Raw genomic sequence first — 17,758 nt, 5'->3', positions numbered from 1 at the left:
CCCTTATCCACAGGCCATTCCTAATTCTCTAGTTGATTTTTTTTCTAAGCAGCCTCCTCAGACCAAGCACTTACATTGTGATGCATCTGTCTCCATCTGATCATATTGTGACATCTGGGCGCAGGAACTTCTCTGGTTGATGGTTGAGTACTAGTGGGTACTAGTGGGTGCTTGGCAGTTTCAACACGGTTTGAAACCAGGGGTGGGATGGGAGGTGTCCTGGGATTGTCGACCCTCTTCTCTGCACGCTGACTGCAGAATCGGGAGCTCTCTGGGGATGTGGAAATGCCTGGGGTCGGGCCCGCAGTGACCTCGGTCCTTAAGCTGACCTCTGGGCTACTATCTGTGAAAAGAATCCTCCAGGACAGTGATTAGATCCACGGAAATCTGCTTCACATGACACAGGCCCTGACTGGCCTTGACCTGCGACAAATATCAGAGACTGTTCTGAGCTGACATTGGTGGCAGGAGCCGAGGCGACCACGCGCCAGGGTTGGGTTCAGTATGGGAATGGTGCTAAAACGTGCGAGGCGCTTACACCTCCCACTTTATTTTCTCTACAATAAAACATCCTGCCAGGGCTTACAAATGACCTAAGTCCCGCTCAGACGCGGAGTGAAGGCGACAAGTAGGTTGCGTCAATGCTCAGAAAACTACTTGCAATCCAACACCGATGCTGGGTCACGTCCCCGCCACTGCCACGGCCACGGCCCCCGCCGGGCCCGGAGCGGCTCCGCCCCCAGGCCCCGCCTCTCTGCGCGCGGCCCGCGCCCGGCCCGCGGTGCGCCTGCGCAGAGGCGGGCGGCGCTGCGCCCTTTGTTGTGGGCCCCAGTTTCCCAGGATACCGCGCGGCGCGGGCCGGGCTATGCAGATGAGCGGCGGGGGCGGGGCGGTTGCGGCGGCGGCCGGGGAGGGTCAGTTGGAGGCAGGCGCTCGCCGAGGCAGGAGCTGGGCGCTGGGCCCGCGGCCTGACAGGGACTGAACCCGCAGAGACCGGCCCCGCGCGCGCGACCCCGCACCCACCCTCATAGCCACCCACCCGCTCCCCGCGCCGCTCCTCCCCGAGCAGAGTCGCCGACGATGATAAACACCCAGGACAGGTAACGGCCCGGCCCGCTCCCCGCCCCCGGCCGGCTCCTCCCCCGCCGCCGCGGCCCGCGGGCCCCACGCCCCGGGAGGCCCCGGCCCGCCCGCCCCGGGCCCGGTCCGGCCGGCCCCGGCCCATCCCCCCGCGGCCGCGCCTCCGAGCCCGCGGCCGGCCCCGACCTTCCCGGCCGGGGAACGCGGCCTCCGCGCCGCCCCGGGGCCTCCCCGCTCCCCCTTCCGCCCCTCCGGCCCGACCCCGGCCGCCGTCCCCCGCCCGGGCCCGCCGCCCCTCCCCCACCCGCTGCTGTCGCGGGGCCCCGGCCCTGCTCTCGGCCCCGCCGGCATCTTCCCGCGTCTCGGCAGCCGCTGGAACTTCTTTATCCCGATCAGCCCGTCGGGACCCTCCCCGGCCCAGGCCCCGGCCCCTGGCGCGGCGGTGCTCAGCGTCCAGCCCCCCGCCCAGCCCCCCTCCCCGCAGAGCCGCACCCCAGTCCTGCTCCTTGGGCCCCTCCCCCACCCGCCCCAGTCCCCGCCTCGGTCTGTGTCCCGCTGCCCCCCGCTCTGCGCCCCCTCCTCCGGGACATCCCGATCCCAGCCCGGGCCTCACCGGCCTCCTTTCCTCCAGACTTGTTGCTGTCCCTCAGTCGGCCCCTCTGGCCGCCCCCTCGCAGCGTTTCGCACGTTCCCAGCAAACCCTCCTGGAATTGCCCGGAGAGGGAGACTGGGCGCCTCTCAGCCGCTCCTCGGTGCTTCCCGGGCCCGGACCCCAGCCCTCCCCCGGCACTCGGCCCGCTCAGCAGGCCCCTTAGGCTCTCCCGTGGCTCGCATTTCCTTACCTGGCTGCACAATTCATGCACTGAGCATCTGAGCATCTGTGTATCCCCCCACCCCCCATCCGGTGTGATTGGCCTGGGTTGGGATCTGCTTATTAGTAACATTGTAATTTATTTTTTGTACTGGTGGTGCCTGGAACGGGACCCAGAACCTCGCCAACCAGGCCAGCCCTCTGCCCCTGAGCCTCATCCTGAGCATGTATCTGTGTGTGTCTGCGGGGGCCATACCGGGTGGTCTCCAGGGCTGTTCCTGCTTGGGTGCTGCTCAGAAGTGACCTCCGACCGTGCTGGGGGCTGGTGGGGATTCAAACCGAGGTCTGCCTTACTGCCTGGGCTCTCTCTGGCCCCTAGTGTAGGTTTGCTGATCTCCCTTCTCTACAGCCAGAGTTGGAAACCAGGCTCCCCCCAGGCTCCAAAAGACCCATCCTGTAGTGGGGGGGAGGGGGGCAGCCCTTTATCTGCTGAAGGGGCTTGTCTTGAGGGACTTCTTAGTCTTTCAGACACTGTCCAGAAGTCACATTCCCTCAGCAGCCCAGCCACTTCCAGTCATTCGCAGACTTCTATGAGCCTCCCGGACCCCCTTCTCTTCCCTACACCCCTACACTCACCTCCTCCCTGTCCTCCCTGCCCTCGGTTCTGTTTACCTTCTCCAGGGCTCAGGGCCCGCGCTGCCTGATCCCATCTTCTCTAGCCTCTGGAGCGGGAGGGAGGAGGCTTGTGGGAGGGGGGGAAGCCTTGGGAAGGCGCCCATCTGGTGGAATTTCTGGTCTCGTGTGACAGGTGGGCTCGGGCACGCTCTGGATACTCAGGGTAGAAAGCAAACCCACTGCCAGCGGAACCCCTGGGGCCACCAGCACAGAAGGGCCTTCAGGCATGAGTTCTAGTTGCCCCCCACCCCCCACCCCTTGGGTCCGAGGCTCCTTTCAGCGGAGTGGCACGGCAGGCTTGCTGGCTTCCAAGACCCTGTGGGCAGGTGATCTCTGAGGGGCTTGGCTGGCTATCCCAGGTGGGGGAGGAGTCTTGGAGCCGAGCTGCCAGTTTGGCCTAGGGGCGGGGTGTGCGGGTGTCCGGTTTCCCGTTACTCCTGTTCCCAGAGCTTTTCGCATCCTCCCTGGCTGCCCAAGACTCCCAAGGAATCCTGGGAGCGCTGGGCCTCGATGAGAGAGGGTGTTATTGGTGTTTCCTTGGGGGGCCTGCTTGGAGTGTGGCTTCCAGCTCCTCTGGCCCCTGGAGTGCCCGTGGCCGGAGTTGAGTTTCCTGGAGAAGTCGGTGCCGAGGCGCCCAGTGTGTGATGGGAAACAGACTCTTCCTCTCCAGCTCTATGTGGACTCCCGGACAGCAGGGTGGGAGGTCAGCCTGAGTCTGTCTGGTAGAGTGCATTGGGGCGGGCAGGAGAGCACAGTGAGCGTGAGGAGCCCGCGGAGAGGCCAGAGAGAGCCTGGTACAGTGAGGAATCCCCTTCAGGACTTGGGAAAGCAACGTGGGTTAATAAGAGTGATTTTTCACTCTGCCACGAAATCCAAACTCAGCCCCAGAGCTGCTCAGAAGTATAAAAGGGGACTGAGGAGTGGGTTATAGGTATGGTGCATAGGTACATTTCTAGAAAAAAGCGGACAACTCATCCCTTTGAAGTGTCAATCCAAGTTGGCGTGGTTCTGAAGCCTAATTGAAATAAAACAAAACACCAAAAGGGCCCAGTAGGCAAGTAAGAATTTTGTTGACTGGAGCAAACGAAAGAGGCAGTTTGCTATTTAGCAGCACCAGGAGCGAACGCTTATAGATTAGATTTCCTAGGCCTTTACCAGCGAAACCACTCTCCTGGGAGGAGAGGCTGCAGCTGACTGAGGTGCTTGGATTGTAAGAGGAAGGTTTCCTTGAACAGGATTACCCAGCTCTCAGCCACCTGTAGCCTTTGTGGTTGAACTTGCTTTGTTGGAGGATGAAGCGACATCAGCTATGTAGCGAGCCAAGCCTCAGAGGCACAGATATGCCGGCTCCCCTGGTGCGCTTCTCGGGGAGAATCACCCAGAACCCAGTTTGGCATTCAGACTGTGATTCAGAGTGGTGATGTCATCTCTAGGATCGTGCTTTGTGGAGTCGCCTCCCTCTGGCACACTGTGCAGCCCTCCCCAGTGACGAGATGCCTCTGCTGGCATCTGACCAGGTCCCTTTCTGCTGCGGGGAACCAGCCGTCCTGGCTCCCTAAACTGGAGGTGGCTTTGCGCCCGCATTTCTGCCTGTTGCCTTTAGCCGCGCGTGATGGCTGCCCGAGTGGGTTCCTACGTGGAGCTCCTTGTCATCGGAAGCAGTGCAAGGGAGCAGGACACCCTCGTGCGCTGGCTGGGAAGCGGCGGCTCAGGAAGAGCTCCTGCTTTGCTCCCTGTTCCCTCCTGGGTACCACATTGAAAGAAACTTGAGAGAAATGGGTTGGAAGAGGTTGAAAAAAAGGAACAGGTCAAAGGTGGCAGTGTGGATTTTGTGATCTGTCACTTGATACTGTAAGGTGGGTCATTCCAAGACCCTCTGACTCCTGACAGATACAGGTAAGGGGAACCTAGAGGAAAGCTGTGGAGTTGAACAAAGCAGGCCACTGATCCAGGTGAAACCCCAGTCATGAATATGTGTCAAGGTACACGAGTTCAAATAGTTGCTAGGGAAGTGGAAGTCAGCTGCAGAATTACTTTTGCTGTTTCCCTTTTTTGCTACATCTGGAGAGGCTCAGGGCTTACCCTTGGCTCCCACTCGGGATGACTCCTGGCAGGAGGTTGCTGGGATTGGACCAGGTCGTCACATGCAAGGCAGGTGCACTGTCCCATGTACTGTAGCTCCAATCCTTTTGTAAAAACTATTTTTATTTTATTTTTGGGTCACACCAGGCAATGCTTAGTGCTCAGAGATCACCCTGGTGGTGACTGTGGCCGGGATTATAAAACACTGGGGTCAGCACCCAGGCAGGGGCTGAGCCCTTTTATTTGGGGGGTGGGGGGAGGGCATACTGCCTGGTCCTCAAGGGCTGTGGCTCATTATCACGTCCCTTCTAGAGGTGTGGGGTTAGACCTGGGACTGGTTCCTGGCACCACCTAAGGCCCCCCAGAATAGCTGAGCACTGCCAGCGATGGCTCCAGAACCCCAGCCACCACAACAAAGAAACCAGTCTCCTGCATGCAGAGCGTGTGTTCCTTCCCTTTGCGCCCTCCCCCAGCCCCACAATGACTTTATATTAAATCCCTACTTTCATTCTATTTTCTGCCTTGAGAAAAATAGAAAAATCAAACCTGACAGAAAGCCAGCGGAAGCGCTGCTCTAGCAGGAGCACCTTTCACGAGAGACTGGAGGTTACTTTCTTTAAAGAGTAGGTACCCTGGAGATTTAAAAGTAGGATTTGATTATAAAAATTTAATTTGCCAACAATAGTCCCCAGGAATACACCTGCTGTCTCAAGCCAGTGTGTGAAATGATCGTCTGCACCTGGTGAAGACGCAGCTTCACAGGTGGCTTTAAACGGGGTGCCAGGGTGCACTGTCTCTGGTGCTCACTCCAGGGGACCCTGTGGGGTGTGGGGGATTGAACCTGGGTTGGCTGTGTGCAAGGCACCTCTGGCCCTTTCCCTCACATTATTTTCTTCACCACCACATATGTACCCGTCTCTTCAGAGATGAGTTGGCTTTTCTTAAAAAAAATCAATTTTGCATTTATTTGACCTTGCTAAAAATAGAGCATTATTATAAATGGTGAAGGTGCTTATAGATTGTGATCTATGAAGCTTACTCCAGATCCCAGCAGTTTTTCCTGTAGGATATAGCTGCTAGGGTGCCTCATATCCCTCCTGCAGGCCCAATGGCCAGGGGGGATACTCTAAAGCATATGCATGTGGTTGTCACCACATGACTCATTAGCATGGAGGAGAGCTGCATTACATGAAGAGCAAGGCAGGCTGCTCAGAGTACTGGAAAGCAGGCCGGCTGGAGGGAAGTCAAGGGGATTCTGGAGCTGAAAGGGGAAAACCACCTTGCTCTGATCTCTGAGCAAGTTGGCTTCATGGCTTTTGCTCTTTGTAGGTGAAAGTGAATGCAGTGGGTCTGGGGTAGAGTATCTGCTTGATATGTGAGGGCTTCAGTCCCCACCCTGGCCCCTGCTGAGAGCTCAGAAGACAGTGGGTGACTAGCCGTCTCAGCCAGGTTGGAGGGATTCCTCTGGAGGCAGGATGAGAAGCATCCTGATGGGAAGGTGGGCCTGGTGCTCCTGCTGAACCTCACCCAGTGGAAGGGGAGGGGGCGGGAGCTGCACTGTTGTGTGTATGCGTGCACGCCTCTTGTGGTGTCTCCCAGCCATCTTTCCTGGCTGGTCACTCCAGTCTCACCTGTGACACTGGTGGGGATAGGTCAGGCCCCTGGGAAGGTGAGAGTGCCCCTAGGCACCCTCCAGAGAAGGCTGGAGGCTTTTTGCCCTTAGGCCCTGATGGTGGCCCCCAGAAAGCATTTGCCTTGCACACAGCCAGCCCTGGTTCGATCCCCAGCATCCCATATGGTCCACTTGTGCACTGCCAGGAGTAATCCCAGAGCATCGCTGGGTGTGGACCACTCCCCCCCCCCCACAAAAAAAGTAGAGAGCATTCTGGGAACCCAGTCTTTCCAGGAAAGCTCCCAAGCCTGACTTTTGATTTTATTTCTGGTTTTTGGGCCACACCCAGTGGTGCTGGAGACTTCCTCCTAGCTTAGCTTTCCAGAGTCAGTCCTGGAGGGCTTATGGGATGCCAGGGATTAACCTGGGGTCAGTTGGGTGCAAAGCAAGCACCTTCCTCAGTGTCCTCTCTCTGGCCTGGAAGGTAGTTTTTTGTCCAGTGTTTTGGTAAAAGTGGCCAGAGTTCCTCAGGGCCTGGCATTCAGCCCTCAGGACTTCTGAGAGTCCACGTCCCTCTCCAGCCTCTCCAGCTGGGGTGAGGACCCAGGCTGGTGGGGTGTGAAAGGCTCCTTTCTGCAGCTTGAGAAGTGCTTCTCTGGCCAGACCCTCGAAAGGGTCCTCCGCTCTCCTGGGACTGGCCTTGCCTCTGCCAGTGGGCCTTTCTGCCCTTGAAGTGAACAGTAATAGTTCTGGAAGCTACAGCTGCTGGCAGGGGTGGGGGGAGGGTGACCATGTAGCCTTGGAACCCAGGTTCCAGGAGAGCGGGGCTGGAGTTGGACTTCCGTCGTGGTGCTGATGTCTGCTTCTGTGCTGTCTCTTGCAGTAGTATTTTGCCTTTGAGTAGCTGTCCCCAGCTCCAGTGCTGCAGGCACCTTGTTCCAGGGCCTCTGTGGTGCTCCTGATGCCCCTCACCCACTGTCGAAGATCCCCGGTGGGCGAGGGGGCGGCAGGGATCCTTCTCTCTCAGCTCTCATATATAAGGTAAGGGGGGCATGGACCGGACTCCAGCAGGCTCTCAGCCAGTGCCTGGGTGCCCTGGCATGTGGGGTGTTGTGTTGGGGGTCGCTACTAGTGGGGACCCTGGGAGCCTGTGGTATTCTGGTCTGCCTGCTGGGATTCAGTATGGAGGTTGATTTTGCTTTTCCCAAGCCTCAGATTGAAGGATAGAAGGGGGATGAGGTTTTTACTGTTTATTTTTTGGGCCACACCCAGTGATGCTCAGGAGTCATTCCTGGTTCTGCATTCAGGGATCACCCCTAGAGGTCCAAGGGGGACCATATGGAATGCTGGGGATTGAACCCGGGTTGGCTGCACGAAAGGCAAGTCATGCAGACAGCTTGCCCATCTGCGGGCCTCTATGCCCAGTGAAGGGTCTGCATGTAGCCAGCATGTACCACCATCCACTTGGACCAAGGGGCCTGTGAGCACCTCCTGGGTTAGGAGCATATGATGTGGCTAGAAGCAGTGAGCTCTCCTCTGCTCCCGCCTCCCAGGACGAGAAGCTCACTGTGACCCAGGACCCCCCTGTGAGTGATGGGAAACCTCACATCGTCCACTTCCGGTATGAGGTCAGCGAGGTGAAGGCCTCCTCCTGGGATGCAGTCCTGTCCAGCCAGAACCTGTTTGTAGAAATCCCAGATGGATTATTAGCTGATGGGAGCAAAGAAGGGTAAGGAGCAGGTGGGAGGGAAGGTCCCGTTGCAGGGGCGGAATAAGTAGGTAGTCTGCCTTCCAACCCCCGGCCTTCCAGGCAGGCGCACGGGGTAACAGGTATCTATCTGCTTACTTGAGCCAGTGGAATAGGCCTGCTCTGTGTAATGATGACAGCATATTGGATCCATCACTTAACCACTGTGTTGTGGTCCCTTTGCCCCGATGGACAGGAATCCTCGAGCCACCAGTGGTGCTGTTGAGAGGGCCGGCCAGGGCAGATGAGGTGGGCACAGTGCACGATAGCCCCCCTGCACTGTATTCCACTCCTTGATGTCCTTGAAGGCAGTTTGAGGCCCAGAGCCCCTCTGGCTCTCTTCTTGGCAAAGTTGGCAGTGAGGCAGAACAGGGTCTGCGTCCTAGCTACCCTAGTTTTTGTGCACCGAATCTGTTATTTTAATGAAGCAGCCCTATTCTGGGGAGAGAATCTAGAATAATTTTTCGGGTCTTGGCTTTTTTATTTGGATTCAGGATCCCAAGGATTTTGAAACTGGCACCTTCCCCCCGTAGCATCTTCCCTATTTCTAGGGCTGGCTGGCTTTGAGCCCCAGGTCGCGTCTTGTGTGAGTGGGGGTTCTGCCGAGGTGGGAGTGCGCCTGAGTTACCGCTTTGCCTCTTGCAGACTGTTAGCACTACTAGAGTTTGCTGAAGAGAAGATGAAAGTAGACTATGTCTTCATCTGCTTCAGGAAAGGCCGGGAAGACAGAGGTGAGAACTGTGTGAGCTGAGCCATCCTCCAGACTGGGGGACGGGCGAGGGGAACGGCGCTCCCTGCCCAGAGATGGGGTCAAGTTTGCCCTGCAAACTGGGAAGTCACTGGGTGGAGGGCAGGTGCGGGACACTTCCTGAAAGCCTAGTGCTAATTTCTCACAGCTTTGTTTAGAGTTTTCTCTCAAGTTCACTTGGGTTCCTTGTTCTCTTTTTCTCTGTGCAGCTCCACTTTTGAAGACCTTCAGCTTCTTGGGCTTTGAGATTGTGCGTCCAGGCCATCCCTGTGTCCCCTCTCGGCCAGATGTGATGTTCATGGTTTACCCCCTGGAACAGCACTTGTCCGATGAAGACTAGTGGTAACAGGATGCTTTGCCCGAGAGCCACAGTGAGGGCAGAGGGGGAGCCAGGCAGCCCTGGGACAGAGGAGGGGGCTCCCTGCTGTCTAGGGCAAGATGCTGAGGGGCTCAGGGTGAGGGTCGCCTGTTACGTTCTCAGAGTTGACTCGTTGAAATTGTTTTCCATAAAGAACAGTATAAACATATTATTCACATGTAATCACCAATAGTAAACGAAGATGTTTCTGAACTGGCATTAGAAGCTTTTTACCTGCGCTGCGTGATGTGCTCTATCTAGCCTGGGAGGACTTGCCTGGAAGAGGGGGAGCTGTCGGGGCCAGGCCCACACCTGAGTTGGTGGGCAGCCCCACAGATGCAGCGTCCCCTGCGGGTGGGCTTGCTTTCTCGGTTTTCAAGACTTGTGTATTTTCTTTCCTTCTTTTCAGCCTCTGGGTAATGTCCTTGAGTTTTTTCAGACACGCCACAACTGGGCCTCTCTCTGTGCTTTGTGCCTGGCCCCGAGAAAGCCGGCCTGGCTCCTCCTTTACAGCTTAGTGTTTTTCTGGCATTTGGTTAAGCTGGCTTAATCTGTTTCATGTTATCAGTGCATTTTAAATAGGGTCACTGAAGTTCACCCCCACCACCAGTGCTTTATTGGGGGTTCCTGGGCCTTAGAAACACTAGCCAAACTCCAGTTATTAAAAACATCATGGCCAGAAGTTGCTCTTGCTACAGGCCCAGGCCCCAGGCTCTCCTGCCTAGGGCCCCAAAGAGCGGAGGAAGAGCAGTGGCCCAGGGCTGGCGGGGACCCTGGAGACCCTCCTGGCTTAGTGGCCGACTCGCAGCCACACCAGCTTCTGAGGAGTCGGTGCCTGAGACCCTGCTTTACAAGGTAGAGGTGGGCAGAAGCGGTCTGCCCGCTTCTGTGGTCACTGATCAGCATGTTCTAAGCAGGAGGAAAACGGGAAAAGATCAAGATTGGGTGAGGGGGGCCCGTGGAGGTGCCAGGGAGGCAAATGTGTGTTGTGTTACTGTGTCAATAAACTGATTTAAAGTTGTGGTTGGTCTTTTCTTTATTCCTGTACCAGAAACATCTTCCCACCACCTGTTCCCTTTTAAGTCTAAAGTCATAATGTCCTTAATATCATCCCCCTCTCCCCCCATACACACAATCTGGGGGCTGCTGCACTGTTTGCTCAAAGAAGGTATTTTAAGCAAGAATTTGGGAACCTTGGGTCTAAAGCCTGAGAGGGGTCTGACCTCCGCCGAGGTCGTGGTCTCTGGGGTGATATTACGCTGTAAACCACAGGGTTGCTAGGTGTCTAAGCCATACAGCCAGAGCCCCCTGGGACAGGCTTCCTTCAGTAAACAGGCCACACTGAATTCAAGCCATTTTTATGAAGCTTACCTGCTTGATCCCCCTGTAATAGGGCTCACCGGGCTTTGTGCACAGGCATGAGCCTTAGGACTAAGCCTATATCCCGAGCAGGCCAGTTCTCAAGGGCTTACTCGCATTTCCCTTTTGGGCTTTGTTGCTCCAAATGAAGAGCTGAGCTCGTTCTTGTGTCTCCTACAGTTCAGGAACTTTAGGAGGTGAGTGCGTCACCTTCAGTGACACACAGCGGGAGTAGAACCTTGAGAAGTTTAGTTGAGGTAAGGGCTTCAGGGCTGGAGAGACAGTACAACAGGGAGGGGGTTCGCCTTGCACCTGGTCCACCTGGTTTTGATCCCTGGCATTCCCATGTGGTTTCCCAAGTACTGCCAAGAGTAAGCCCTGAGCATCACCAGGTGTGGCCCCCTGAAAAAGGGCTTGAGCTGTGCACCAGTGAGTCGCACCAAGGGAGCGATTTCCAGCAGCAGCCCTTGGGCTTCCCGCCGGCCAAGTGGACCTTTAAGGACTGGGATGTGAAACTCCAAACCCAGGGATCAAGCAGCAAAACAACTCTGTTTCTCCCTGACCATGAGTTCCTCTGCCACCTGCTGGCGGATCCTCTTCAGTAAGGGTCGAGTTGGTCTGAACCGCAGATATAGGCACTCAGTGAAGTCAGGAAAAACCTTTGCTAGATAGGCCGCTGGAAGGAAAGAAACGAAGGTCTCCAAAATTCATACTCAACTGAAACAGCCACTTAGAAGGTGAGAATTTCGGGAGTGGTGGTGAGACAGGATATGCGTGAAAGGCAAACTAAGTCTAAATATAAGAACAGGGACATTAAAAACTTTATTCAATAAATACAACAAATAATTTAAAAATATACTTCAATTCCAAAGCCAATTAAGAAAAGGAAGTAGGTTAAAAAGGGTGGTAAGGGAGGAGGAAGTCAGAAGCAGGAGAAAGTTAAGGGGGAACAATGTTTTTTAAGGTGGAACAAAATGTCCTACCCTCTGAATCCGTGACCAAATGCCTTCAACCCATGAAGCCTTAGCCCTGGGTGACATGGATGGGAGAGCCCCATAGGAGTCCAGCAGCCAGGAATGACTCTGAGCTCTGGATTTTGAGCACTCTGGGCTGGAGTCAGGGTGGGGGCGCAGCTAGGGGGTAGGTCCCCAGTCTTTGCTAAGAATCACCGGTTCTAACTCCCAGGCAGGTTGAAGAGTGCAAACTCTCAGGCAGAGAGACGGCAGCTGCATAGTTTCACAGGTGAGTGTCCAAAGCCACTTGGGTGAATGGGCTGAGGGAGAAGAGAGGAGAGCCGGGCCCGGCTGCAGGGAAGCCAGTGGCCCGACTGGCAAACACTGCAGGGGATCGGGCAGGGGATCGGGACACTAAATTCTGCAGCTTGCCATCGGCCAGGGCTGGGCCTGGAGCAGACTAGGAAGATCAGGAAAGCAGGGGTGGGGGGCAGGGGGGCGGGGAAGGGAAGGAAAGGGAAGGGAAGAGTGAAGGAAGGAGGCGGCTCAGCAGCGACTCCAGGAGAAATAACCAGCAGCCCTCACAGATTTGTGATTGTCTCTTAAAAAGATTTATTTTCTCTTCTTGCCTGAATGTACAAAGGCAAAAAGAGTACAGTTTGTATATATATATATATTTATATATATATACATATATATATATAAAAAAACAAGGAACTTGTAATGTACACTTTACAGAAGGGAAGAATCAGGAAGACTGAAATTAAATGCAACAGAGCAACGCCAATGGAACGAAAGCTATGAACAGCAACACCGCCCCTCCAGCCCGGGCCTCCAGCTCGCCCCAACCGTCCCCAAAGGGGGCTGAGCACCAAGGCAAGCGGGTGGGCTGGGGCAGGAGGGGCCTGGGGACAGGGCTTGGGAGGGCCTGTGGCAGAGTCACTGGGAAGCTCCCTGGGATGCCCGAGTGAGAAAGCAAATGACAAAGGTCCAGAATTGTGGGGCCAACTAGCTGCCTGGTTGAGTCTGGGGAGCATCAGAATGGAAAGTAAAATGGGGGCAGGGAACATGAGAGAGTGACACAGGTGACCTCAAAGCCCACAGTGACTTTAGCCCTTCTGTGGAGCCCCCTGCCCTGCCTTGGAAAGCAGAGATTCAAGAACGACTTCACAAGGTGCCGTGGCCCCGTCTCAGGGAGGGAGGACAGAGAGGGCAGGAGGGTGACAACGGCCTGAGCGTCTGAGGGCCTTGAGGCAAGGCTCTTCCCCAGGGTGGCGCCTTCTCTGGAACTTGGGTGGGCTGAGAGGGGGCTCAGAGAGCCTGGGCCTGGTGGTCTGGGTCCGACTCTCCCACTGTTGCTTGTGGGATAGGGTTGGGGCTCCCTGGACCAGGTCAAAGGTCCCATGCACGGGGCCCTGCTCCCTCCGGGAAGGACAGCAAGTCCTTCACCCAATGCCTGCACACCAGGCCACTGTATCACGGCTCTTGGCCCAAGCGAGCCACGATCCGAGAACTGTTTCTTCAGGGAAAATAAAAGGGCTGGTCCCTCGGCCGACTGAGGCTTCCCCGTTCCCAAAGTGGAGTGGGTGCAAGGGAAGCAGATGGCTCGGTCAGGGCCGGGGTCTTTACAGTATGTACAGAGCAGTGCTACGGCACAAAACACACAATGATATTTCAAAACAACTGGGACAGAGCCGGGCCTGGAGGGCCACAATCAGGCTGAAATTCAGTCGCCCTCCTGACTCCAGCGGGTCAAGCTGCACCGTGACTACCTCCACGCGGCTCAGAAGCCTGTCCTCCACTCAGCCAGGCACGGGCTGGGGGGGGGCTCAGAACCCAAACTGGACAAAAACAAAGATGTGGGAACTGCAGGGGAGGGCTGGAGGGACCCGTGGCTCTGGGAAGCTGCTCTGTGGGGCCCAGTCCCTGTGCTCTCCAGCCCCAACGCCCGTCTCTGGCATCGGACGGGACCTGTCCAGAAGGTCAAGCAAAGACAGGACGACAGAGGACAAGAGCACGGGCGCAGAGAGCTATGGCTCCCTGCCGAACCCCCCAGACCCAACATTCAGCAGCTCGGAGAGCCCGGGATAGGAGGGCAGAGAAGCAGCCCCCATGGTGAAGGGATCACAGAACCCCCAGGCAGTGGCCCCTGGAAGACGGGGTCCCAGAGAAACAGCTCACACGGGCAGAGAGGGCCCGGCCCGGCCAGCTCTGAGCTCCCTGTTCTGCCCGAGCTCAGGAGCCGAGCAGCTGAAAAGAGAGAGCAAGGATGGGGACCTCTGGGAAAGGCACCAGGAGGGGCGGCCAGGAGGGGAGGGAGAAGGGTGCGGAGTTGAAGGCTAAGAAGCAGCAGGATGCAGTGGGGATGCAGGTGCTTTTCCACAGGCTCCGTCCACGCTCCAGCTCCAGTGCTCCCACGCTCCCAAGGCCCCCCTGCCTGACAGGTACCCAGGCCTTCTGGGGGTTATCTGGGACTTCCATCCAGGTGCAGCGACCAGCATGCCTATGTGCTCATGTCAGAGGGGAGAAGCCTTCGAGTCTGAAGGCCTTATTTTCACGACGACAGAGAAAACAGCCCCCCAACTTCTTTCCTGAGATTCTAATTCTTCCACGTGTGGTCAGCTCCCGGGGCTCCACCGTGGAGGGACACGGGATCTGGTAGTGGCTGCTGTGCTGTCTTCAGACCTGACCCAGGACCGGGCCCTCCGGGGCACTGCCAAGGACTTAGGGAACAGAGCAGTGACTTTGCGGGGCTGAGGCCCTGCTGCCCCGGTGGCTCCAGAGGCCACAGCGCTCACGACGGTGGCCAAGAGAATAAATATTTTTGCTAAGAACCAGCTCTCCAGCTCCCGAAGAAGAGGCGGGTCAGAGTCCAGGGGTCTGGTGGAGGTGGGCTAGCTGAGGGTCTGCCTCTGGCCAGGGCGGAAACGCCAAACAGGAAGAGCAACATCATTTAACTGATGTCTAAGTGGCACCTCGAGCACCTCCTTGGGTGGGCCGGCCTGGGCCCGTGAAGCTGACTGTGTCCGGGCACTTGGTGGTCTGCAAGGAAACATGGACAGTGACCGGGCATTCAGTTGGCTGTATGACCGTCAGCAGGTGGCGCTCCAAGAACATGGATGGCAGGACGCTGGCAGCGCCTGTTCCCTGGGGCCTTTCCACAAGTGGGGGGCGAAGGGGGCAGGCGGCGGGAGGGGGGAGGGGGAGGGGGCTTCACAGCAAAAGAAGCAGCCTGGCCAGGGGCTCCCATTTCCATACCCCAGCCCTGTTCAGCTGTCCCTCACCCAAGCCCGGCAGGATCCCGGGTCCCTGCTGGAGGTGAGGGCTTGAATAAAACCTTCACTTACCATTCTCACCTCCTGGGGGGTGGGTAGAGAGAGGGAGTCGGGCCTTGCTGGCTGGCGACAATGGCTGTGGAGGAAAGCCCTGCAGAAAGGGAGAGCAGGTCAGTGCGTGCCCAGGAGCATGTCCTTCGCCAGCATGCGGGCAGAGGACAGAAGGGAGGGGAACTGCGGGGAGCAGCAGGACTGACGCAAGAGCCCACACTGACGCAGGGGGGCCAGGCTCCAGCACGGGCTCGCAGCAAGAGCCCAGACCCCTAGCTAAGACCAGAGGCTGTTTCTCAGCAACCCATTCCTCTGGTAGCGGGAAGCCCCTTCTTTTTGCTTTCTTTTTCTTTTTTTTTTCCTTTTTGGGTCGCACCCGGCAATGCACAGGCTTTGCACTCAGGAATTGCTCCTGGCGGTGCTCAGGGGACCGTATGGGATGCTGGGAATCGAACCCAGGTCGACCATGTGCAAGGCAAATGCCCTCTCCACTGTGCTATCGCTCCAGCACCCCAGCCCCTTCTTTATTTGGACCATTAAGGCCACTTTTCTGGGAGTCTGGGACTTCCCCGAGCTGCATGGGAGGAGACGAGCATCACGGGCCCCACCCTTACCTGTGGCGTAGGGCAGGTTGTACTGTGCCGGGAGCAGCGAGTAACCCAGGTGGTGGTGGTGGTGGTGTGTGGACATGAGGCGTTGGGAAGGGGAGGTGCGGGGCCGGTCCACACTCCGTTCGCCGCCACTTGCACCCCCGACGCTGCTACAGCTGCCACTGCTCCCAACCACCCCACAGCCTCCCCGGTCTCTCTCCTGAGACGCTTTCTCACTTATCTGGAAAGGAGAGAAAGCCCGACCGTGAGAGCTGCGCTCGGCAGGGCCAGGAGCTCGAGCCCCTGAGGGGCGCCGGCAGTGGCCTTACCGTGGGGGACTTGCTCTTGTAGTGGCTGGCGTGCTGCTGCAGGATGTCCAGGGCTTTGGACTCGGAGCTGGGCTTACAGCTGACACTGGGGCTGGCACGGGCCTTGTCAGCCTCTTCTCCCCCCGACACCTTGCTGCCGTACGGGGAGAAAGAGTAGCTGGAAGGCAGGTAGGAACCTGGCAGGAGAAGAGGGCAATCAGCAGGAGCCCCGGGCTAGGGACCGCCTTCCACCACAGGGGCTACGTCCAGTTTCTGAGGAATCCACCTTCTAAGTGCCAGTCTTGGGGAAGCAGCCTGGGAGGTGGGGAGGAGGAGGAAGTCACGAGAGCGGGAGCCGGACGCTTCGGACTCACATCCCAGCTCTGAAACTGAGCAGCAAATCCACTTCCTTTCTGAGCTTCAATTTCTTCCCCAGGGAAGAGCCCAGCCCTACATCCTGGTGACAGGGAGGGTGCACGAGGACAGTGTACGGGAGTCACCCTGGACAGAGGCGCCCCGCTATTATTACTGTTATTATCTTTGTGTTCTACTCCTGACCGTGCTGGGGATGGGACCTGGAGACTGAGCAGGGGCGCTGGGCAGCCTCCCTGGCCGCAGATACAGTCATCACTCTCATCATTAATGAATCTCACTCATTTGGGGCCACCCCTGGCAGTGCTGAGGGGCACCCAGCTCTAGGACTGTCGTAGTTGGCACTCAGGGCCCATGTGGTTCAGGCACTAAATCGTGGCCAGGTGCATGCACGACAAGGGCCTCAACCCCTGGCTCTCTCCCCTTCACCCCGGCTGCAGCATGGGTGAAGGCAGACCGGCAGGCCGAGCTCACCTGCTGCCCAAACAGCTCATCTGGCCTGTCTGGAGTCTTTTAGAACACTGAGTCGGAACAGCAAGGCTGTTTCACGGGCCAGAGGAACAGTACAGAGGGGAGGGCACTTGTCTTGCACGGGGCCAACACAGATCGATTCCTGGACCCTCCAGAGAGTTCCCTGAGCACTGGCAGGAGTGATTCCTGAGTGCCAGTAGTAACCCCTGAGCACAGCTGGGTGCGGCCACCCTCTCCAAACCAGAAGAGAACAGCAAGACCGTTTCCGCTGCTTCTGCACAGGAGATGCAGCTCTGAGAAGAGAGAGCGGCCAGCGCAGCGAGAGGTCTGGGTGTGAGTGCTCTCTTGGGAAGTCTCCCTGCGGTGCCCCTCCCCAGGACTCATGGTGGGAGTGTGACAGGAGTGACCTCTAGATGGTGAGCCAGGAGTCAGTCCTCCCCAACTGTCCCCCAAACAGTGGGATGTCCCTCCAAATTTGACTTCCCACTATTTGTTCATGTCAGTCCGTTCGTATCAAATCCTACCCCAGTCTGCTCTTCAGTCTGGCCAAAACCTCGCAGAGATGAACACCAAGCGCTGCATTCATTTCACTTGTTCCCTGGCTCTGTCCAGCTACCCCAAGGCAAGCTCCTCAAGGGGAGGCTCTAGTCTTCCCTCTTCTGCGCCCCCCGCCCAGTATCCTGCAGGGTCAGACGCAGAGTTCACATCTCCTGGCTGGGGCGGGGTCACTTTCCATCAGAGACACCGGGAAACTGACGGCTGCAGAGTTAGGGAAGGAGAGGCGGCCCCCACAGCAGCCATCGAGGTCACTCAGGGAGTGAGGGTCTTGGCACCTCACAGACAGGACAACAGGACGTCACTGCAGCACTTCTGTGGGCGCCCGGCATTGCTCACCTGGGTAGTTCTGCATCATGACGGCGGGCAGGCCCCGGTAGCTGGGGTGGCTGGGGTCGTAGGACTGGCTGTAGGAGTAGCCGTGCATATAGGGGATGTAGGACTGGTGCTGGGTGAGGGGGGACGACACAGGCACGTGCACGCTGGGCCGTGGCTCCTTGCCCCCGAGGCGGGCCTCCTCGGTAGCGGGCAGCTTGTTGCAGTCACTACTTGTGCTTTCCTTGCTGTCTTCCTTGGGGACAGCGTCCTTACTCCGGCCCCGCTCCTCCTTCAGTTTGCGGTCCCGTTCCTCCTTCCACCGCTCATCCTCTGACTTGATGTCCGAGTACTTGGCAGGATACACGTAGGTCCACATCCGGGGCTCTGCTTCCT

The 17,758-nt window shown here is 57.5% G+C and overlaps 2 protein-coding genes across 3 annotated transcripts in view; one reads left to right on the top strand and one right to left on the bottom strand.

The window, feature by feature from the left end:
• The first annotated feature begins 862 nt into the window (after nt 1–862).
• OAZ2 (ornithine decarboxylase antizyme 2) lies at nt 863–10,136 on the top strand. Its single transcript, XM_055126454.1, is given in 6 exon segments — nt 863–1,100; nt 7,144–7,219; nt 7,221–7,301; nt 7,814–7,989; nt 8,653–8,738; nt 8,965–10,136. Coding segments are annotated over 6 exon segments (570 nt in total). The 5' UTR covers nt 863–1,080; the 3' UTR covers nt 9,096–10,136.
• Nucleotides 10,137–11,264: 1,128 nt separating this feature from the next.
• Nucleotides 11,265–17,758, bottom strand: part of ZNF609 (zinc finger protein 609) — a 170,124-nt gene continuing 163,630 nt past the window's right edge. Inside the window, exons 5-9 of one of the 2 annotated variants that reach the window (XM_055126450.1) lie at nt 17,387–17,756; nt 15,671–15,846; nt 15,366–15,582; nt 14,773–14,851; nt 11,265–14,467 (exon numbers count right to left, since the gene is read on the bottom strand). In XM_055126450.1, coding sequence (XP_054982425.1) covers nt 14,778–14,851; nt 15,366–15,582; nt 15,671–15,846; nt 17,387–17,756 — 837 coding nt within the window. In that variant the 3' untranslated portion in view covers nt 11,265–14,467; nt 14,773–14,777. The remainder of the gene's footprint in view (nt 14,468–14,772; nt 14,852–15,365; nt 15,583–15,670; nt 15,847–17,386; nt 17,757–17,758) is intronic. The other variant, XM_055126449.1, reaches the window with a different exon arrangement.

The sequence above is a fragment of the Sorex araneus genome, chromosome 2 (assembly GCF_027595985.1).
Source record: "Sorex araneus isolate mSorAra2 chromosome 2, mSorAra2.pri, whole genome shotgun sequence".
NCBI classification, from domain to species: domain Eukaryota; kingdom Metazoa; phylum Chordata; class Mammalia; order Eulipotyphla; family Soricidae; genus Sorex; species Sorex araneus.
The sequence above is the reverse complement of the archived record's forward strand: the minus strand, read 5'-3'. Positions and strand labels throughout refer to the sequence as shown.